A 21,784-nucleotide genomic window follows, 5' to 3' on the forward strand; every position below is an offset into this window, starting at 1 on the left:
TGATTCTGGGTAAATCACTTAATCTCCCTGTGCCTAACCAAAATAAATGTGTCTTCATGTAACGCAACTGGTGCTCATGTAGAGTGTGCTGATACCTGATACCTTCAGGTCAAGTTTGCGCTATATAGAACTCAGAAAAAATATATATATATACTGCCACGGTCAAACAAGTAAGGTGTGCGTTGCTCACCATAATAGGCCAATTTTAGTGGTTGAAGCAAGAATCGTAACTCATTTTCTAACGCGGGGAGCACATGAGGTAAAATGCAAGATGTGCATACTAGCGACAAGGCAACCAAAATATGAGCGCAGGAAAAAAACAATTTTGACAATTTCAGTAATCCATACTAATATAATAAAGAGAGCCAAAAACCTTTGAGGCGGGTAATCTCAGGAACCACAGCACTAATCACAACACCCAATACAGCGTTGGAAAGGGCAGTTGCAGCAGAAGGACATAGGCTATGCAGACGCCCACCATATACATTTAAAAAGTAAAAGAACCGTGCCAGCAAAGTAGTCCCTTGTGGGTGTGTCTGCGTTGTGCTGTGGGCTTGTGCTGGGGGGCGTGCCAAATGCTGGGGGCGTGTGGTACGTTCGGGCTGGACTGTTCCCATGAGGCACAGGGTCAAGGCTGATTTGCATATGGCCATGTCTGAACTGGGGTGGTGTGGAGTGCAAAAAAACAATGGATTTAGGCCCAGATCTCTGTATTGGGGTGAATGTATGACATTGTTCTGCATTCTGTCTATCAACTGTTGTTTTTGCATTTGTCACCCCAAGTGGGATGGGTATGCTCAGACGTGAGTCCCATGCTCTCCACACCACTGGAGTCAAGCTATCCTGGCTGAAGGCGGCTGATAGCCAGAAATCGGTCCCAGGATGCTTGAGTCCGGTCCAGGAAAAACATGGCTTGGCAGTTCGGCCTGGAATGTTCCCATGAGGCACAGGGTCAAGGCTGAGGTGGTGTGGAGTGCAAAAAAAATGATGGATTTAGGCCCAGATCTCTGTATTGGAGTGAATGTATGACATTGTTCTGCATTCTGTCCATCAACTGTTGTTTTTACATTCTGCCCTTCATGCCATGTCTAATATCGTGTGCTGGGGGTGTGGGCGGGTGCGGGGCGCGCGTTGTGTCAAATATTTCATTGTTTTTCTTCCCAGGTTCTGTACATTCCAGCTCCGGGTGTTCACCCTGCTCCCTTGAAATACCCCTGCACCCCATAATCAAAACCCACCCTTACTCCTTAAAATACCCCAACACCCTTAAACACTAACCCATCTTAACCCTATAAATATACCCTGTACCCCAAAACCCAAACCTACCCCTGAACCCTAAAAATACCCCTGTACCCCAAAACCCAAACCTACCCCTGAACCCTAAAAATACCCCTGCACCCCAAAACCCAAACCTAGCCCTGAACCCTAAAAATACCCCTGTACCCCCAAACCTAGCCCTGAACCCTTAAAATACCCCTGAACCCCAAAAACCCAAACCTAGCCCTGAACCCTAAAATACCCCTGTACCCCAAAACTAGCCCTGAACACTAAAAATACCCCTGTACCCCAAACCTAGCCCTGAACCCTTAAAATACCCCTGTACCCCAAAACCCAAAACTACCCCTGAACCCTAAAATACCCCTATACCCCGAAACCCAAACCTAGCCCTGAACCCTAAAATACCCCTGTACCCCAAAACCCATACCTATCCCTAAACGCTAAAACTACCCCTGTATCCCATAACCCAAAACTATATCTTAACCCTTAAAATACCCAAACACCCCAAAACATATACCTCAGTACCCCAAAACATATACCCCTATACCTATACTTACCTTATCCGAACATAAAAAAAACATGCTTTTACCATTCATGCATTTACAACGAATTTCGTTGTAAATGTATGCGTGGTAAAAGCATATAAAATGTAATGCCATGCGTTATAATGGCATTGCGGAGTCATGGTACTTTCATAATTAAAGTATGCGGAGTGATGGTCTGCGGAAACAAAGTTGCGGAATAACGGGTGTTTACCCTCCCCCGGTAAGTACATTGGTGGCACGGCAGCCCACATCTCCAGCAACATACTCATATTTTTTCACCACCGATTTGAAAAATGCACAGGTCTCTCTCATTGTTGGCCAGCACCGACATACACTTTTAGGCACACCTCCCGTCACAAGTGCTAGAATTGCGAACTTTAGAGCTGGGGAGCTACGTTCGAATCTCGGCATCAGGTCAACATCCTGTGATTCCAGGCAAATTGCTTTGTCTCCCCTTGCCTACCACAAATGAATGTGTTCTTCTGTAATGTAAATTGTGCTCATGCCATGTTGTCGAGTTCGCGCTATATAATATTGCAAGGAAAAATAAAGTAAGGAAACTCTAGTTCACACACTACTGAAAGCGCATTCTTAAGTGCATCAGGAGTGCACTGTGAATCGAAGCGTTTCACAGGCCTGTCGCAGATAAGAAATGCTATCAAAACGAAATCCTACAAAACAATATACTACTGGCCGGCAGCAATTCATACCCGGCCAACGTCTGGACGGGCTGCTAGTGAAACAATAAAGCATTAGAAAGAAGAAACGGGAGCAAAGGGAATGAAAAATTAAAATGATGAAGAAAAGTATTTGTGTAACAATCAATTTTTTATTTTGTCCATGTTTAAATAAATCTAAATAAGAATATGGTAAAACACTTTAAATAAAAATAAATTGTGTCTGATTTCCAACAAAAACGGGATCATCTCTCTGGGTGAATGAGCGAACCATAATAATGAAGCAACTCCAAGTACGAGCCTGGAGCCTCCGTCCTCCCTCTCTTTCTATGTTGGCATTATGAAAGATTCGTATTTAGAGTGTAGGGCTCCGTTCCAAGTGTCTGAAACATTACAGCATTCATCCCAGTGATATAATAAAATCTGAAATCAGAACCCCGGTCCCAAGTGCAAAACATGACACGTATTTACGGCATTTCTTTCTTCATAGATATTACAATTATAGAAAATCAGAAATCATGGCCCTTTATTGCCTTTCATTTTCACAGAAATTGTCCAAAAATATGGCTTAAGAAATGTTTCTGGTATAGAAATCCTATCATGTGGCCATTTCATATCATGAAACGCAAGCAAATTGTAGGGTTTGTTTTTAAAACCATCTTTCTCCTTCCCCATCCCCTGCATTCTTTTTGCCTTTATTAGGCAACATTTGCGTCATCGCTGTCTGTCCTGGCCTCTTCTTGCTTTCGATTTAACGTAAAAAAGGCATGCAACCCCCCCCCCGCCCCACAGAAATGATCGTCTCCGTCTCCCAGCCCCCACACACAGCAGGTCAGAGACACAGACCGCTTTAAACAGGGGGTGTAAACTGCCAGGTCTTCGTTAATCTGTGAACGTGCTTGGGTGTCACGCAACTGGCGTGATCCAGCACCACAATTTACCAAACAACAAAAGCCCAGACTAGGAACTACTGTGCATTATTTCGTCGCATGTGTCAGGTTACACCGTTTTAAAAATCTGCAAAGAGTTGGCAGTAAAGGCACTGTAATGTATGTTTAAAAAGTGCTATTTTTCGTTTAGTTCTAGGTTTGGTATATTTGAATTAGAACATACCTGAACGCTTCTAATAAATAATTTAAATGAACTACAAAGGTACACTTAATTCCTCATAAATCTACTTATACCCACTCCCATTGGAGAAACCGAGCTTTGCTTCAATTGGAGAACATGTTTCATATCTTTAGCTCCAGCTCGTTTGGCAATGTGCTAAGTGCGAGTACAGCTCTTGTAGCGTTCAGCGTCTGAGGTGGGAATCACCAGGAAAAAGGTAGGTAAGTTAAAACATTTCTGCTTGGTTTCTGCCCTTGCACCAGCAGGTTTGAGCCACGTCAGCAGCAGATAAGAATTTCTCAATTTTAACACAACAGTAATTTAAAGTTTATGGCACACATATGTGTTCAGCACTTAAGCATGTCAAAATGCAGGCACTTCTGAGCTATTAGAAATGTGGGCTTAAGTTACCGGTCCAGCCAGTGGAACACTGGATAAAAGTGTCAGTATACTTTTAAAAACATAAATGTCATTTGCATTGAGTGTCCTTGATCAGCTATCATGTAAACAGTGCAAATGTCTCTTTAGGGTAAAGCTATTTTAATTTCACAGGCCCAGATGAACCTCAGATGAAGTGAGGAGGGAACCGCGCAGGAGCAACATTGGACTCGCTCGCGGATCTTGCCACAGGTTTTCCAAATTTAAACTGAAGCAGTGGGATCTGAGGCCAGGCCCTCTGAACGTGAAAAAATGTAATTCTGCAGTCTGTAATATTTTTGTACAAGTGGGCTCAAGAAACAGTACAAAAAAATTCCCAAAAACTAAAATGACATCTTCATCTGCGTTTAGGCGAGGGTGATGGCGTGTGCGCTCCATTTTCTGCACGTGGCTTGGCCAGTAGTAAAGCAGCTTGAATCCTGAAGTGAGTCCGGGATTCCATAGAGTAGTTCTTGTAGTTCTGCCTGAAAACAAAGAGGAGACAATGTCAAGAGTGCATTCAACACCTAAGCAGTAACAGTTCACTTGCTTTGGCATTGTTGGAGGCATGGTTAGATGTCACATTTTGCAACTGTAAAACGCTATTCACCATGAACCACTGTGCCGAAGGCTCCTAATCAAGTGTGAGCACTAGCCTCACAGCCCCTTCCATTTGACTCCAAGTAGGAACCCTTCCCCCACTGCACCCAGCTCACAGCACCTCCACCCAATGGCTGGCAGGGGATGCCAGGCTCAATGTGGAACCTGTCCTCTGTATGCAGAGGGAGCTTGTACTACTGTCCCAGCCTCACTACACAAGTGCTGCCACTTGAGGAAGGAATTCAAGAAGGTTCTTCAATCAAGAGTCCTACAAAGGAGGAGCTGCCAACAGGTAAATAGTTAACTCAGTGGAGAAAGAGAGACTAAAGAGCACCCTAATGTAATCACAAACAATCTCAAGGGTATGCAGGTTTTACTGAGCGGTCTTTACCCCGCAGGTAAGTATTTCTGAAATGTCATAATTATTATATATATTTATATATTGGTTAAGCCGGTGACGCATCCATCCAACAACTTGTGCAGAGCACCTGTAAGTCGGCATGCTGTTGGATCAGCCACCAGCTATGCTGTAAAATAATAGTTTCGGTCAATAATAAATAAAGGGCCAGCCCCAAAAACGTTTTGTTTTAATCTCTCTGTTTTTAGTTCTCTCCCGTCTACTCTTGGGCAGTTCTTGAGCAAGAAAGCGCTGGTCAGCTGAGGAACTGGACCAGTTGTACAGGAACAAAAACATGCCGTGCAGCAGTGAAAGCCGCCCTCGAGATACTGGACCCTGTGAACATAGGATAAGTTGATAAATACGGATATCCTAGGCCTCAGATATAAGAAGAGTTACAGTTCTGCTCTCCAAAAGTGGATAATCTTTCTATTGTTTGCACTTCTAATCTGCCGCATTATTGAGCACAGTTAGTTGCCTGTTCTACCTCCACAGTGCGGGGGCTGTGGGGAGGCTAAATCTGCAGTGCTTATCTCTTGCATTTTTGGACTATTTGGCTTTTTCAGTTTTGGAGCGTGGTAAAAGCTGCTAAATACAGAACAAAAGTCCTATTATGCACACAGAAAGGGGGCCGGCCTGCACAACTGGGAGCCCGTTGACATTCTGCTTAGCTCGTTTAAACTGGGACAATGCAGGGCCTGCAGACTTGTACACATCAGCAAAATGCCTGCAAGAAACTCCATTCCCACTTCTCACAGCCCTCTTCAGGCCTGCCTGCGTCAGCAGCGATGCTCCTACGTGCAGAATCTGGGGAGCAAAGGCAGGCATTCTTTTGAAACGAAGAGGGCACAAGTTACCGCCGCACCCGGCAAATGAACGTGCTGGGAAAATGCGACAAGTACATCATTGCACAACTTTGTGTATGGGGTGCATGGAGGCATGGAGTTAGGATAAAGCTAGAAGGTTTATTTGTAAGTGACACTTTGAAACGTGATTTCCCTTGGTGCAAAATGTGCACGTTAGTAGTGGGAATGAAAAGCCCCAAAAACAATTACACGTGAGCACAACTTGGTGCAAAGTTACCACTTCTTGCGAGGTTTGTGTTCTTTGTGGAGCCCTCATCCCTTATACGTTCAATTCTCTTCAGTATATTCAGTTTGCGTACTTGTGAAGGTTTGTGTTCTTTGTGGGGCCCTCATCCCTTATACGTTCAAGTCTCTTCAGTATATTCAGTTTGCGTATTTGTGAAGGTTTGTGTTCTTTGTGAGGCCCTCATCCCTTATACGCAAGTCTCTTCAGTATATTCAGTTTGCGTATTTGTGAAGGTTTGTGTTCTTGGTGGGGGCCCTCATCCCTTATACGTTCAAGTCTCTTCAGTATATTCAGTTTGCGTATTTGTGAAGGTTTGTGTTCTTTGTGGGGCCCTCATCCCTTATACGTTCAAGTCTCTTCAGTATATTCAGTTTGCGTATTTGTGAAGGTTTGTGTTCTTGGTGGGGGCCCTCATCCCTTATACGTTCAAGTCTCTTCAGTATATTCAGCTTGCGTACTTGTGAAGGTTTGTGTTCTTTGTGGGAGCCCTCATCCCTTATACGTAATTCTCTTCAGTATATTCAGCTTGCGTATTTGTGAAGGTTTGTGTTCTTTGTGGAGCCCTCATCCCTTATACGGAAGTCTCTTCAGTATATTCAGCTTGCGTATTTGTGAAGGTGTGTGTTCTTTGTGGGGCCCTCAAGTATCAAGTCTCAAGTCTCTTCAGTATATTCAGTTTGCGTATTTGTGAAGGTTTGTGTTCTTTGTGGGGCCCTCAAGTATCAAGTCTCAAGTCTCTTCAGTATATTCAGTTTGCGTATTTGTGAAGGTTTGTGTTCTTTGTGGGGCCCTCATCCCTTATACGTTCAAGTCTCTTCAGTATATTCAGTTTGCGTATTTGTGAAGGTTTGTGTTCTTGGTGGGGGCCCTCATCCCTTATACGTTCAAGTCTCTTCAGTATATTCAGTTTGCGTATTTGTGAAGGTTTGTGTTCTTTGTGGGGCCCTCATCCCTTATACGTTCAAGTCTCTTCAGTATATTCAGTTTGCGTATTTGTGAAGGTTTGTGTTCTTTGTGGAGCCCTCATCCCTTATACGCAAGTCTCTTCAGTATATTCAGCTTGCGTATTTGTGAAGGTGTGTGTTCTTTGTGGGGCCCTCAAGTATCAAGTCTCAAGTCTCTTCAGTATATTCAGTTTGCGTATTTGTGAAGGTTTGTGTTCTTTGTGGGGCCCTCAAGTATCAAGTCTCAAGTCTCTTCAGTATATTCAGTTTGCGTATTTGTGAAGGTTTGTGTTCTTTGTGGGGCCCTCATCCCTTATACGTTCAAGTCTCTTCAGTATATTCAGTTTGCGTATTTGTGAAGGTTTGTGTTCTTGGTGGGGGCCCTCATCCCTTATACGTTCAAGTCTCTTCAGTATATTCAGTTTGCGTATTTGTGAAGGTTTGTGTTCTTTGTGGGGCCCTCATCCCTTATACGTTCAAGTCTCTTCAGTATATTCAGTTTGCGTATTTGTGAAGGTTTGTGTTCTTTGTGGAGCCCTCATCCCTTATACGCAAGTCTCTTCAGTATATTCAGTTTGCGTATTTGTGAAGGTTTGTGTTCTTGGTGGGGGCCCTCATCCCTTATACGTTCAAGTCTCTTCAGTATATTCAGTTTGCGTATTTGTGAAGGTTTGTGTTCTTGGTGGGGGCCCTCATCCCTTATACGTTCAAGTCTCTTCAGTATATTCAGTTTGCGTATTTGTGAAGGTTTGTGTTCTTGGTGGGGGCCCTCATCCCTTATACGTTCAAGTCTCTTCAGTATATTCAGTTTGCGTATTTGTGAAGGTTTGTGTTCTTTGTGAGGCCCTCATCCCTTATACGCAAGTCTCTTCAGTATATTCAGTTTGCGTATTTGTGAAGGTTTGTGTTCTTGGTGGGGGCCCTCATCCCTTATACGTTCAAGTCTCTTCAGTATATTCAGTTTGCGTATTTGTGAAGGTGTGTGTTCTTTGTGGGGCCCTCAAGTATCAAGTCTCAAGTCTCTTCAGTATATTCAGTTTGCGTATTTGTGAAGGTTTGTGTTCTTGGTGGGGCCCTCATCCCTTATACGTTCAAGTCTCTTCAGTATATTCAGTTTGCGTATTTGTGAAGGTTTGTGTTCTTTGTGAGGCCCTCATCCCTTATACGCAAGTCTCTTCAGTATATTCAGTTTGCGTATTTGTGAAGGTTTGTGTTCTTGGTGGGGGCCCTCATCCCTTATACGTTCAAGTCTCTTCAGTATATTCAGTTTGCGTATTTGTGAAGGTTTGTGTTCTTTGTGGGGCCCTCATCCCTTATACGTTCAAGTCTCTTCAGTATATTCAGTTTGCGTATTTGTGAAGGTTTGTGTTCTTGGTGGGGGCCCTCATCCCTTATACGTTCAAGTCTCTTCAGTATATTCAGTTTGCGTATTTGTGAAGGTTTGTGTTCTTGGTGGGGGCCCTCATCCCTTATACGTTCAAGTCTCTTCAGTATATTCAGTTTGCGTATTTGTGAAGGTTTGTGTTCTTGGTGGGGGCCCTCATCCCTTATACGTTCAAGTCTCTTCAGTATATTCAGTTTGCGTATTTGTGAAGGTTTGTGTTCTTTGTGGGGCCCTCATCCCTTATACGTTCAAGTCTCTTCAGTATATACCGTTTGAGTATTCGTGCAAAGTTATGGCTAGCTAGATGCATATCCCCTTCTATGACTCATGTAGGACTCCTCCATGAATGACTAATATGTGCTTCCTTGTGTCTCTTGTGTATCCACGTGTGTTCTTAGCATGTGTGCTCGTGTGTGTTGCCGCTGGTAAATCAGTATGTGTATCACGTGCATGTATATTTGTGTGCAGCATCGGTGTGCCTGTACATTTTAATTGTGTGTTGTGTGCGTAAAACGTCTGTTTCTTCTATCTGTGTATGACTCGTATATGCCTCGTGAGTGCATGAGTCTGGGGTCTCGTTTCTATGACTTATGGTATGTGTGTGTCTGTGACATAGCAAGAGTACTCTGGGCCCAGAGGAAGCAAGCATAGCGTAAACACATGGTCCTAAATACGTGAGCCCACAAATAACTAACAAGTGGCAGTAGTGCCGCTGCTGCCCAGTGAGGAAAGCACGGCCTCTAGGAGCTATACAGTACAGACGAGAAGGGGCAAACGTATTCAATCCTTAGAGTCCAAAAAATGTTTACATAAGTCTGTAAATATTTCATGCATACATAATGTGGAATGAGGCTTCTCCAGGGGCGGCCCCAGTCACCCAGATGCCTGTTCTTTGCTCCTTTCTTCCATGAGATTGTGAGGTCTGCAGGAGGACTCTCTGCCAGAGCATGGCAGCCAACAGGCTACTTTCTACAACAGAGACATTTGTCCACCGGAAAATAGCTCCAAAAAGCACAAAGCACCAACTGGCATTATCTGGTCACGCTGGACCAGGACGAAGTCACAAGTTCAAGTCAACCATGTTGGAGCATGGGCAGAGTACAGGACCAAGTGTGACCCGCTGGGCAGTGTACCTAGTTGTACTTGGACTGAGATGCAAGTTCCTGCATCATGCTGTGTAGAGTAATGTTGGTTCCGACAGTGGCCATTGATCAGGAGCTCTGGGGTACTGCGTTCCATTGCAACATGCTGCATTGAGTTGTGTCGTGCTGAGTACATTCCATGAGGTCACCAATCAGGAGCTGCAAGGTGCTGCCATTCAAGGTCCTGCATCAAGATGGATCGCATGGCGTCTGTTCCAATGAGGTCAATGACCAGGAGCTGCAAGGTGCTGCGATGCAAGGTCCTGCATAGAGATGTGTCTCACTGCGTTGGTTCCGGTGATGTTGCTGACCAAGAGCTGCAAGGTCCTGTGATGTGAGGTACAGCATCGCACTGCGTGGAGTTGTGTGGCACTTGGTTGGTTCTGAGGTAACCCACAATTGGGCTTTGAGGAGTACACTCGGATGTCAGCCAAGGGTCTGGGACCTGGAGGGCACATCCAGGGGATTAGGACTCACTCGAGCCAAGGCCAGCATCAGAACACAGCTGCGTCCAATTGAGTGTGGGCAGCTGGGCAGATGCAGAGCAGGTCTCTGGAGCGTGTTATGTCCATGTACCTCAGAACATGAGGCATGTCAGTAGCCCTTGGAGTCACTCCGGTGGTTCTGTGGTCAAGGAGCAGATCAGACACCATTCCCCAGGCAGTAGGGCAGTCCTCCCAGCAGCAGGGTAGCAGTGCAGTCTTTCTTCTGAGTCTTTCACAGGTCTATAAGTGATTAGCTGTGTTGCTCAAGAGGTCCAAAATGTATACCTGGTGCCACCTTCTGAAGTGCATGTAAACACGATACAACCCTCACATTTGGTTCTGAAGACTTCCTCTTTTCGCCCTTCGAGTCTCTGAGTTGTCTGGGGTCCCAGTAGGATGGTACAAGTCTCTTTATGAGTAAATGTAATATAGGCAGGGAACAGCTCTGCCCTCTCCCACCTTGGCAGGAGCCCATCCTGCCAATATCTAGTCCTCCTTTGTGACACTGTCTGGGAAGAAAACGCAAAGGCCAACTGCCAACAAAATCTAGCCATAGAACCCAGACAGCAGGCACCAAATGGTTAGGGCATACAAATGCCAACCTTCTAAAAGCTGCATTTTCAGAATTGTGACTTATAGTCCAACTTTACCATTAAGGATGGTTTTAAATTAGATTTCATTTGAGTGTAAACATATCTGCTCCTAAACTTAATTTATCACGTATTAGAGGCAAAAGGGTAACCAGAAGTTATCCTAAAGGAGAGATAGATCTTGCATTAGTGAAAAACGACTTTAGGAATTTTCCAGGACAGGGACATGTAAACCTTAAATCCACAAGTCCTACTTTTTAAATACAATGCACCTTGCCCTAGTAGCCTTTAGGGCCTACCTTAGGGGTGGTTTATATAGATTAAATAGGAAGGATTAGGCCTGGCAAAAGGTTTATTTTGCCAGGTGGAAATGGCAGTTTAAAACTGCACTACAGGCTGCAGTGGCAGGCCTGAGGAATGTTTTTAAGGACTACTGTAGTGGGTGGCACAATGAGTGCTGCAGACCCACTAGTAGCATTTAATTTATAGGCCCTAGGTACCTGCAGTGCCACTTTACTAGGGACTCACAAGAAAATTAAATGTGCCAATCAGGTGTAAGCCAATTGTACCATCTCTTAGGGAGCGAGTCCAGGCACATTAACAGTAGCAAAATGCACAGCGTCCTAAATACAACAACAATTAATTCAGTAAAACAGGATGGGTAAAGACAAAAAGTTGGAGGGAAGACCATCCAAGGGTGTCTGGTCTAACAATCTCATGTGTGTGTATTAATCCAACATCTTCTGATCCACATGTGCCCAGAGCTTGACAATTAAGCGAGCTTTGTCTAGATCCATCACACCCCCTACATCTAAAACATTGTAAAATATCTGCAATGTATCTACTGCAGATGGAAGGAGAGCGGTGGAGTCTGCTACTGGCTGAAGCACATTGATATCTGTTAATGTACAAGGGATGGTTTGATGTATGCACTGAAGTCTTTATAATGACACAAGGAAGGACAATTACTTTATAGGAAAGCTATGTCTTGCTAAAGTCAAAAACAATTAAACTTTACTTTTTTTTAACGAATGTATTGTAAATATCTAAAAATTCAGCTGGTACACATGCGCCGTATCCATCTCCCAGCCACCCCCTTACTGCTTGTCAAGCTCTTGTTTGCTCTCTGAGTGTACATAAAGATAGACAAACAAAGACAAATACACCCAAAGAGGCATGCACACACTGAAGCAACTGTACACAATGCCAGATAAACATTCACAAAGTTGCAACTGGGAGAGTTAGCAGAATGGTCTAATTTTAGCAGTCACACGCCCTGCTTTACTTGTCGATACTGTGACCAGTGGCGTAGGGAAAGGGGGTGCAGGCCGCCCCGGGTGTCATCACTGAGGGGGTGGCAAAATGGCAAAAATATGTGTTTTAACACATATTTTTGCCATTTTGTCAAGCCGGGGGTGACAAGAAATTTTCCGCATCGGGTACCACCTGACCTGGCTGTGACATAATATCATGCATTTTATGGTCTATCCTTCTGCTCTCATAGCTTGGTAGAGGCCATGGTATGTGTGTGATTTGGATCAATCAGCAAGGGGAGGGGTGATCACCGACTCCTCCTCTCAGCCGCAGTGGAGGGCAGATGTCCACAAACAGCTGGGACAAAGGACGCTGAGAGAGATTCTTACTTTGCCCACTCCAGCAGCTTCGCCGCTTCTTCTTTTCTGTCGTATTCCAGGTACAAGAGAGCCAGCTCCAGCAAGGCGTTGGGGATTAAATAGTGGTCATACTTGATCTTCTTTTCACTGAAACACAAGCAAGAGGCATCATTCACAATCTATTCCAAAGTATTAATCATTACTACGCTTGTGTGCATTGATGGTCACTTTTTCCATTCTGGGAGCAGTGATTTTGATAAACAGATTGCAGTGCAGGCTGATGTACAACACATGATCCAAGAAAATCAGTGGGAAGTGATGCAAGCACATTTTCCAAAGCACTAAACCAAGCACGCTAGCCACACTGGCCCAAATTAGGAGATGGCTGATTACTAGGGGGGTGGGGAAGACACTAGAATCAGAATGATTTATATCAGCCTTTATCTCCTCCCAAGTTTACAGCTATTACGAGTTATGGTACCAGAATCAAGAAAAACATGCAGGTGCTGGAATTACCATTCCTGTTCCCGCCTGGGGCTCCCACACCCAGGAATATTTACCACTTTTAGCAAGTAGAAAAGGTGTGCGGTAAAACATTGGGTTCTACTTCCAGCGTTATTACACACGACTTAGAAAGACGGGCATTATATTTTATGATCTTATAACTGCTGAGCCTGAAACAGAGCACTAGCAAATGGACCTGCAAGTATGGAGTCTTCTGCATGTCTTGTTATGTATAAGGTGATTTCAGATATATCACAGGCATCCAGATAATTTTCAATATCTTTCCTCCCTATCAGATCAGTCAATTGGCAACAGAACCCAAGATCTTCTGGACATAAACAAGGCTGAAAGTTGGTTACTCACGCTCATCCAAAGGTTTTTCTAGTGGTCCCTGTCTAACACCCAGCCCAGGAAGTGGTCTCAAACTATCACCCAGCCCAGTAAGAAAAATTTGTGGAGGATTCCAATTACTCGTCATCCTCCTTAAAAGCAAACCGACTGACAACACAGGAAATGGTACCTTACACACCACACGTGACACGAGTGACACACCGCACCTGACGAGATGCATGACGTTACTCAAATACAACTAAAAACCCATCACTGATCAGGACTCGTTCCCGAAAATCATACATTCATCTGCTACAATTTGTCCCTCCTTCCACTCTTCACCTACACACAGCTTCTTTCTCACTTGAAAGAATAGACTCATCCTGTGTGTAGCGTCATGGCCCATCGACTGACCTGCCATTTCACGATACACACCTCGTCAAAACCAGCTCCACAACTGCCAGGGGCTGCCGCTCTATCTAGGACCACAACATTTCACAGAAGCCACAGACACACTGCACACCTCATTGTGGTGCCCAAATCACTTCTACATTTCTTCTGCTCCTGCTGACCTGTAAATCCTGCTTTCCAGCAAAGCCAACATTAGCTTTGCAGCTTCCAATTTCTTGAAGCTCAGAACCTCAAACCCGAAACACTGATCACTTAGAATGATGTTCACAAACTGTAGCACTTGATCTGGCCTTGTATAATAGGGCCCTGTCCAGAGCCTTTTTAAAAAAAAAAAAAACTTTTTATAGCGTGAACTAGACCCGAAGAGATCAGGTATCAGAGCGCTTTACATAAGCACCAGTTTCGTTACAGATGGAAACATTCATTTTTTGTTAGGCACGGGGAAATTAAGTGATTTGCACAGGATGTTGAGAGTTGTTGCAGAGACTCGAACCCAGTTCCCCAGCTTCGAGGTGGACCGTTCTCGCTGTAAAGCTACATCCTCTTCCCTGGTGGTAGGTAATCTGGGCATTTACCTAGACTCGCCCCTCACTAGGAACGCAGGCCTGGAGGGTAGCCAGCACCAGTTTCTGGAAACTCAACTGTTGAGAAAGATCTTGCCTTATATCGATAACAGGCATCATATATCGATAGTGCTGGCATTGGTTCAATTTCACCTAGAATAATAACATTCCTGTAAACTAGGGCCTCCAGATAACCCTTTGAAGCATTTACATGAAGTTCAAAACTGAACTGTACATCTGATCCCTGGCACTCAGTTGGTAAACAGTTGCATTGGCTCCCCATCAAGAAAAGGATCCTAATTAAGGCAGTGGTAAGGTAATCCTGCACCATTGTACAGCCCCTCAGTGTCTACCCTCTCATTTCAGCATTCACATGCATGCCAATTTCCTTTGATCTCGCAGTTCTTTTTCACCAGATACAATTTCTGTTTACCACTTCAGTACTGGTTATTACTACTATCCTTATACAGGTTTGCGCAATCTGAAAAGATCTTGACATCTGAAAACTCACTTTAAATGGATATAACTGAAATACTCCTCTGCCTCCAAGACTTTGCCCAGGTACTTCAGACACAGGCCCTTTAACAGCTTCACCAAACACTGGTCATCAACTAGGAATTCTGTAGCTGTAAACGGAAAGAGTCTTATGTTACATACACCATTAATGGTATTTTAACTAAAACACCACACAGACATTTTTCATTGCTTTTTCTTTTTCATTACCATTCTCTACTAGGAAAATGTTCCAGAATTGGGAAATGTGCAATTCATGACACAAGGGCCCAACGAGAGTACAGCTATATCTAAGACATTTTAATTTAAACACTGATTGTAAATAATGCAAGTAGTAGCAATTATAAAAGACCAAAGCTAAGCTTAATTCTTTTGAGCAAAAATATTCTGCCACAAGTATGTGCTTTAATTAAATAGTTTATATATTACCTATAACAACTGTAAATATTATTTTTACAGTCCAAGTGTTAACACTGCGACTATAATCGAAAAAAGTGATCTTATTAGAAAGTGAAGCTATTGATTTTTTTTCCCTAAAAGAGCCTCGTTCGTGATTATTGCTTACCAGTAATGACATTACTTTGAGTTCTGCTTCCTCGCTTCCATTCATTATGTATGTGGCTTCTCTTCCTCCCACGACCCATTCACACAGCACCATGTAAATAACACTTCCCTACTAAGCCACATCTTCTGTTGGTAATCAAGCTTTCAACCAACCAATGTCTCTGATGTGCATACTGGGAGGGCAGGAGGGAATGTGAATGAAAGCTAGGTAGTAGGACTTAAAGTAATGCAACTATCGGTAACTAATTTGAGCATTACCTTTTCATCCTTCCCTCACTTTTGTTTATCATATATGAGATGTACCAAGCTCACAAATAATGTACAAGCAAGCCGGGCTGAAGACGGCTGAAATGCCAGAAACCGGTCCCCGGAAGCTTGTTTCCTTCCCAGTATAAGAATTGGCTTGCTAGTTTGGTTTGCCCTGTTCCCATGATGCACTGGGCCAGGGACAGACTAATTTGCATATAGCCAGGTTCTGAGCTGGGATGGTGCAGTGAGCTAAAAAACGGTGATGGATCAAGCCCTGATCTTTGGACTGGGTAAGAGTGGTCTGCCTAATTCAGATACTCTGTCCATCACCACCCCCTTTTCTGAATCACAAATAATGTACAGCTGCTCATAAATGCTACATAAAACTTGCTTTATTTTAAACAGAACCACTTTCTCTTATTCCTTAACACCATCAGTGCTGCAGCAATTCCCACTCTGTGCTAACTCTGATTTATTCCCATTGTTCATGACGAGCTGAGCTTGTTCTGAGCACACGTGCAGTGTACTGCATGACGAGCTGAGCTCGTCATGAGCATCGAAGGGGTTAATAGAGGACAGGACCCTGTAACCAAACATATCAGCAATATTATCACCTTCAGGAGAAATTATAGTGCCTTGCAAAAATAGATGAGTCAGATCAAGTCGCTGTCCTACAAGTTTTGTTGAAGGGACGCTCCCTGTAATTCCGCCATTATATAAGTCGTGCTACTTGTCGATCTGATCTGTAAAGAAGGGAGGAGGCTGCCCATTCACCTTTTATGCTTTACCAATCAAAGTTTTGATCCATGTAGTAAAAGTGGCTGTTGCGGGTTTTCATCTTCCAAAATTAACAAACAAGTACTCCACTTTTCTAAATATCTGTGATGCAGCGTAGAAGCTGATCTTGCTTAAAACCTATCACAACAATAAAAACACAAATGTGCACTTTGCACATGTCTAGAAAAATGACACAAACTGAGAAAAGTTGATAAAACAGTACTGTTTAAGTGTGCTTGACTAAGTAAAACAGTTGGATTAATTAACTAGTGAATTTAAGATGTTTAAGTAGCTGATTACCTAATATTCATAACAGAGATTTCATAAAAACTGATGATAACTTATCATTGCTATTAACTTCCTTGAAGAGTGTCCTAACAAAGTTGACTTTGGTGAAATTCCTAAACTGAAAGTGTTAGATGGCTGAAATTTTCAGTATAAGTGCTTAACACGATAAGGAATATTTGCGTTCTAGAATGATTTTATTTAATGATTTTTAGAATTCATTTACATGTTGCTACTTTTTGAAATTGTGGCAGTAGGCCACAATTGAATTGAAATTGAACATTTCTCTGTAACAATTACTGACAACATCACAAAAAGCTTATATATGAGATAGGTGATTTATTTCACCATATTTAAACTTTATTCGGAGTTTATTTTACTAAAAATGCAATGTTGAATTAAAAAACGTTGAGATGTATTTTCTCCTTAGGTTGAATTATTTCATAGCCTTGTGCAATGGACTTTGATACACTTACTCAAATGCTGCTTTATTTGTTCTTGGTTAATGCAACATTCCTTTTGACAACAAAGTACTCTCTCTGTGTGTGAATGGGGAGAAAATGACGTTTCCCTTATATCCGTGGAAAGTAACAAGATAAACAAGCTCTTTGTCAACTAACCTGTGAGAATGGAAGGACAATAATTTGTCATGATGTGTGTTAGAAAATATGCCGGAGTAACAATTTGTACCTGGAAAAACGCAAGGTTTATCGCATAACGATCAGACCATTGTGGACTGACCATTGATGTACTGATGACAAATATGAACTATATAAATACTTTGTTCAGGAGGAGTACACATTGCGATGTTTTTGATGCACATTTTCGAGGACAGCTTTGCCTAAGCTCAGATGACTCCGTTTCACTTTCCTTGCCTCCAACTTGCCTGCCCTTTGCTTTTTGCCATTGCTGATAAATTTGCATGTCAACAAATTGAAGCAATTTGGTGAAAAAACAGACTTGAACTTTCCTGATTTATGCTCCATTCCCCCTTGCCCATTCCCATGGACCTTTTCCTTAGTGGACTTTAACGTGATCACCTTGTCCGTGCTAAGGGAACCCATTGAGAACCAACTTCTTGATATGTTGGTGATAGATATTGTTTTGTCAACCAAAAACCATCCTCTTACGGATTCATTTATTCAGGGATAGATTATTTCAACTAAATGTGTGGTTTTATATTTCGAACTGTTAAATTCATGACTGAGCCTCTTAAAATGTTACTACTAGGCATTGATTTGGGATCTTTAACACAATACCAAATTATCTAGGTTGTCTGAGTCTTATTGTGACTAATTTTCTTTCCGTAAAGAGTGTGCTGATTTTAAATGCATAATAGAGATAGTCACAGATTATTACAGAACATCATGTTCATTTGCTCTTGTTCTGTGTAGCCACAGGAGAGCTTTTGGGTTGCAAGATCTTGTTAGACTAAACTTCTTTAGGACGTTCGGTCTAACAATTGCAAAACTTTATTTTCATAGCATGGTTTTGACAGTAAAAATACCTGATCACCAATTTGTGAGTTGGCTACCAATTAACGGTCCTTATTGGGTAGCTGACAGTTGGGCATTCTGTTTCCTCACCCATCACTATGACTGAGAAAGATCCATCGGAGGACCATCCCGTCTAAGGGGAAATTTTGAACCGGAGAAGAAATCATACTTGTATGGGCCCAGTGAGTTTTAAGGTTATGTTTGTAAGTTTATTAGTCTTCCACTGCAACAACTGTACTCTATCTAGACATAGAAGAGCTCTTCTCATTTACAACAAATGTAGTCTAGATTCCACCTACAAAGCAGGGTATGGATAAAAGGCTGGACAAATCAACTTCATTTTGGCGCTCATTCCTGGGAGTGCGGAGTCAGACTACGATCTACACAGCACTGGACTGAACTGAAGCATAAAACGTGGCAAATACTTCAGATATTGTAAACTCCTCTTCCTACCTCTTACATCATGACCCAGAAGGTGACACCCTTGGCAGTGGCACCTGCAACCCCTCGCTAGCGCTTAATTGACGTCACACTATTATCTGTCTCAACATTCTTTATAACCTAGCATGACCTGCCTTTCCAAGTCAAACTGATTCCATTTAAGACTGGCTGTCACTAATGTTTCAAATATTTTATCTTCATTGTGCCAAATATATATTCGTTAAAAACACAGCAATCCTAAAACAGAGCTCTCGGCTGAATTACTGAGATTTCCAAGGAAGGGAGGGGACTCACTCTGCCTGTAAATATTTTACTTTACCTGCTCATCTAAGGTCTAAGAAATCGGAGTGCAAATGCTGACCTATTGCAGTAGGTCTTACAATATAGTTCAAAACATACAAAAACAGCCATAGAACCAATGATCCACACGTAGAGCTATTAACTGGCAGAATGGCTTTGCGGCTTAACTGAACACTGCAGAGACAGGCGGGGATCTGCAGGTCTCAAACATGAATGCCAGGCCAACCGGCCTTCCTTCTTTCCAAGGTCGGCATACTAAGTAACATTACACTGGGAAATATAAACACATTATTAACACCACTTAAGAACAGTAGAAGAATGGTATAAAATTCTGTATAAAAACCAAATTACTTGTTTTGCTTATTCTGCAAATTGGAATTAAACCAAACCTCTATGAGCGAGAAGCTGGGGCGTGGGGCTCATTACCTGGGGCTTGATGCAGGGCGGCTTCCGCCTTGTTTAGGACCTCCAGCATACGCTCTGTCAGGTCGCGATGTTTGCCAATCACTGCGTAACCATTCCATATGTACATCATTTCCTGCAAGAGAGCAGGAAGGGAGGGGCACATATTAGTGGCGGGAATGCGTAATTCAAATTTGTATTGTTACTTTTCTGACAAGTTCTATACTTTTTTAATTGGAGATTTCTCTGAAAGAGAACACTACAAAGAAAGAAGAAACAATAATGGAAGAGGATGGGTGAGAGCTGAAGCATTCCTAGAGTGAAGAATTCTAGTTGGTAACAGACCGACGAGTCAATGTTATGGCAGACTCAATGGACCCATCAAAACATAATTTATGCAATGGATTATTAAAGGCACAAAAAACGACTTGCTTTATTTTTAATTGTTTACAGTATTTTTCACTGTAAGAATCTGAATGTATTCATGGCAAGTTTCGTTTTGGAACAAACTCACCAGTTTTTGATCATCTTTACATGTGCTGTGTATAGCTGTCAAGCAATCACTAATCACAAACCACCCCTGTTAAGTGTAGAGTAACACAATTGCATGCTTGAAGATGGTAAGTTCAATTCAATTCAAAGATAGCTTTATTCGATTTTTGAAGATAAAAACCATAAAAGCACATTTAAATACATTTTTTAAAAGAGCATTTCTATACATTTAATACATTATACAAATAGTTAAAAATGTATACAATTAATAGGAACCTACTGTGAGGTATTACCAGAAAACAATACAGATAAAATATGGTTATAACAAAATGTTCAGTCCATCGGCGCTCTACATTTTACAGCGTACTTCAGAAACTTGGCCACTGCTGCCACAGTAACTTCATCCTGTAACATGTATAATTTAATCAAGGCTGGTGTGCATTGCCTAAGGCTCCAGACTTTTAACAGCGGAACCAGATGTCTCTTTCTTCCCCACTCATAATATTTACAGAATAAAATGCAATGGATGTATGATTGGTTTGAAACATCGTCACACGGGCAATTAATCAGTTTGGTAGACCAATCATTTACAGTAGGGAATGTTATCAGCCTGAAGAAACATTCAGTCCTCATCCTTGTTAGTAGCAGTCTTGTGTAGGCGGAGTATAGTGGTGATAGGTATAATTGTAAGCCTACTCCGCACAATAGAAGGTGATGGTGGGAAATGCTTGGCTTATTTCCTTCTGTATAGGAGCCCCTATCATCCAGCAAACCAAAGACCACATTCTTTTAACGCCTTCTTTGAGATTAAAGAACACGAAGTAGGATTTTCGAACAATTCTGAATGGCCTATAGAATTTAGAAATTTACTAACTTAGGAAAGCCACAATATGTTTTTCGAGGCGGCTAGATCCATACAATCTCTAATAACATCCTTGCAAAAATCTGTTTCACTAGAGGTCCATATCTTGTGCCAAAGCATTATTGGGCTTATCTTGATTATGTCAGTGATATGAACTCGAGCAAGTTCATCGTGGCAGATGGTAGTAGAGATAGATCTAGGCACTGCCAATAAGTATCTCAAAAAAACATTCTCGCTGATTTGGATCTCTCTGCAGTCTGCCATGCCCCAGATTCCTGCGCCATAGGTCGCAGTAGAGACGCATTTCGCTGCGTAGATATTGAGCAGGATCTGGACCGGCTTACCGCCCAATTTTCAAGCAAATTTCTTCAGTGCGCCTATTTCTCGACAAAAGGACAAGTTGCGTGTATTGATGGCTGTGTTCCATGATCCCTTATTATTAAAAACTATACCCAGATAGGTGAAAGTCTTTGTCATGCTTATCTTTGTTTTGTTTAAAAAAGTGTTACAGTCTACTTTGTTTTTTGACGTGCAACACATCGTAAAAGTTTTTCCCACATTTATCCTGAGTCCGCTAGAACCCATAAATGAGGAAAAACCAGTCAGTGCTTTCTGCAGACCTAATTGTGTTCTTGACATTATGACAGCGTCATCTGCATAAAGTAATATTGGCACTGCCATGCCATTGATTTTGGAGTAATCTACTTTCAGCTTAGTCAGATGATCTGCTGCTCCGTTTATATATAAGTTGAAAAGAAACTGGGCAAGGATGCATCCCTGGCGGACACCTTTTTTTATTGGAAATTTCTTGGTGCATTTTCTATTATTTCCATATCGAACTATTGCCCCCGCCTCTCGGTATAATTCCTTTATAAATTAAAGTATGTTCAAATCAATTCCTAGGTCTATGAGGGTACTCCAAAGTAGGCTGTGATTTAAGCAATCAAATGCTGAGCTTAAGTCAACAAAAGTCATGCATAGATTGCTCTTTTTTGCCACCGTATATTTGTTTGTGATCAAGGTCAGGTTAAGGCATTGCTCTATAGTGCCTAGTCCCGATACGAATCCAAATTGAAATTTTGAAAGGACTCCCTTTTCTGTGGCCCAAGATTGTAATTTGTTCAACAGAACTCTACCAGCTACCTTCATCATTGAATCAAGCAGGGAGATCGGCCTGTTGCATTTTGGGTCCATTCTGTCTCCTTTTTTGAAAATGGGAATTACAATGGCTTCCTGCCATGTTTTTTTTTTTTTTTTTTTTTAAATATATTTTTATTGCAGGAATCAGTAAATCAGTACAGTAGCGACCAGCATCGTATTA

The 21,784-nt window shown here is 42.3% G+C and overlaps 1 protein-coding gene across 2 annotated transcripts in view; it reads right to left on the bottom strand.

The window, feature by feature from the left end:
* Nucleotides 1-2,632: 2,632 nt before the first annotated feature.
* TTC39A (tetratricopeptide repeat domain 39A) overlaps nucleotides 2,633-21,784 on the bottom strand; it is a 668,968-nt gene continuing 649,816 nt past the window's right edge. For both annotated transcript variants that reach the window (XM_086952421.1, XM_086952420.1), the window contains exons 15-18: nucleotides 19,134-19,245; nucleotides 14,594-14,708; nucleotides 12,305-12,421; nucleotides 2,633-4,512 (exon numbers count right to left, since the gene is read on the bottom strand). In XM_086952421.1, the coding sequence (XP_086808547.1) occupies nucleotides 4,386-4,512; nucleotides 12,305-12,421; nucleotides 14,594-14,708; nucleotides 19,134-19,245 (471 nt within the window). In that variant the 3' untranslated portion in view covers nucleotides 2,633-4,385. The remainder of the gene's footprint in view (nucleotides 4,513-12,304; nucleotides 12,422-14,593; nucleotides 14,709-19,133; nucleotides 19,246-21,784) is intronic.

This window comes from Lissotriton vulgaris, chromosome 1_1 (genome assembly GCF_964263255.1).
Source record: "Lissotriton vulgaris chromosome 1_1, aLisVul1.2, whole genome shotgun sequence".
NCBI classification, from domain to species: Eukaryota; Metazoa; Chordata; class Amphibia; order Caudata; family Salamandridae; genus Lissotriton; species Lissotriton vulgaris.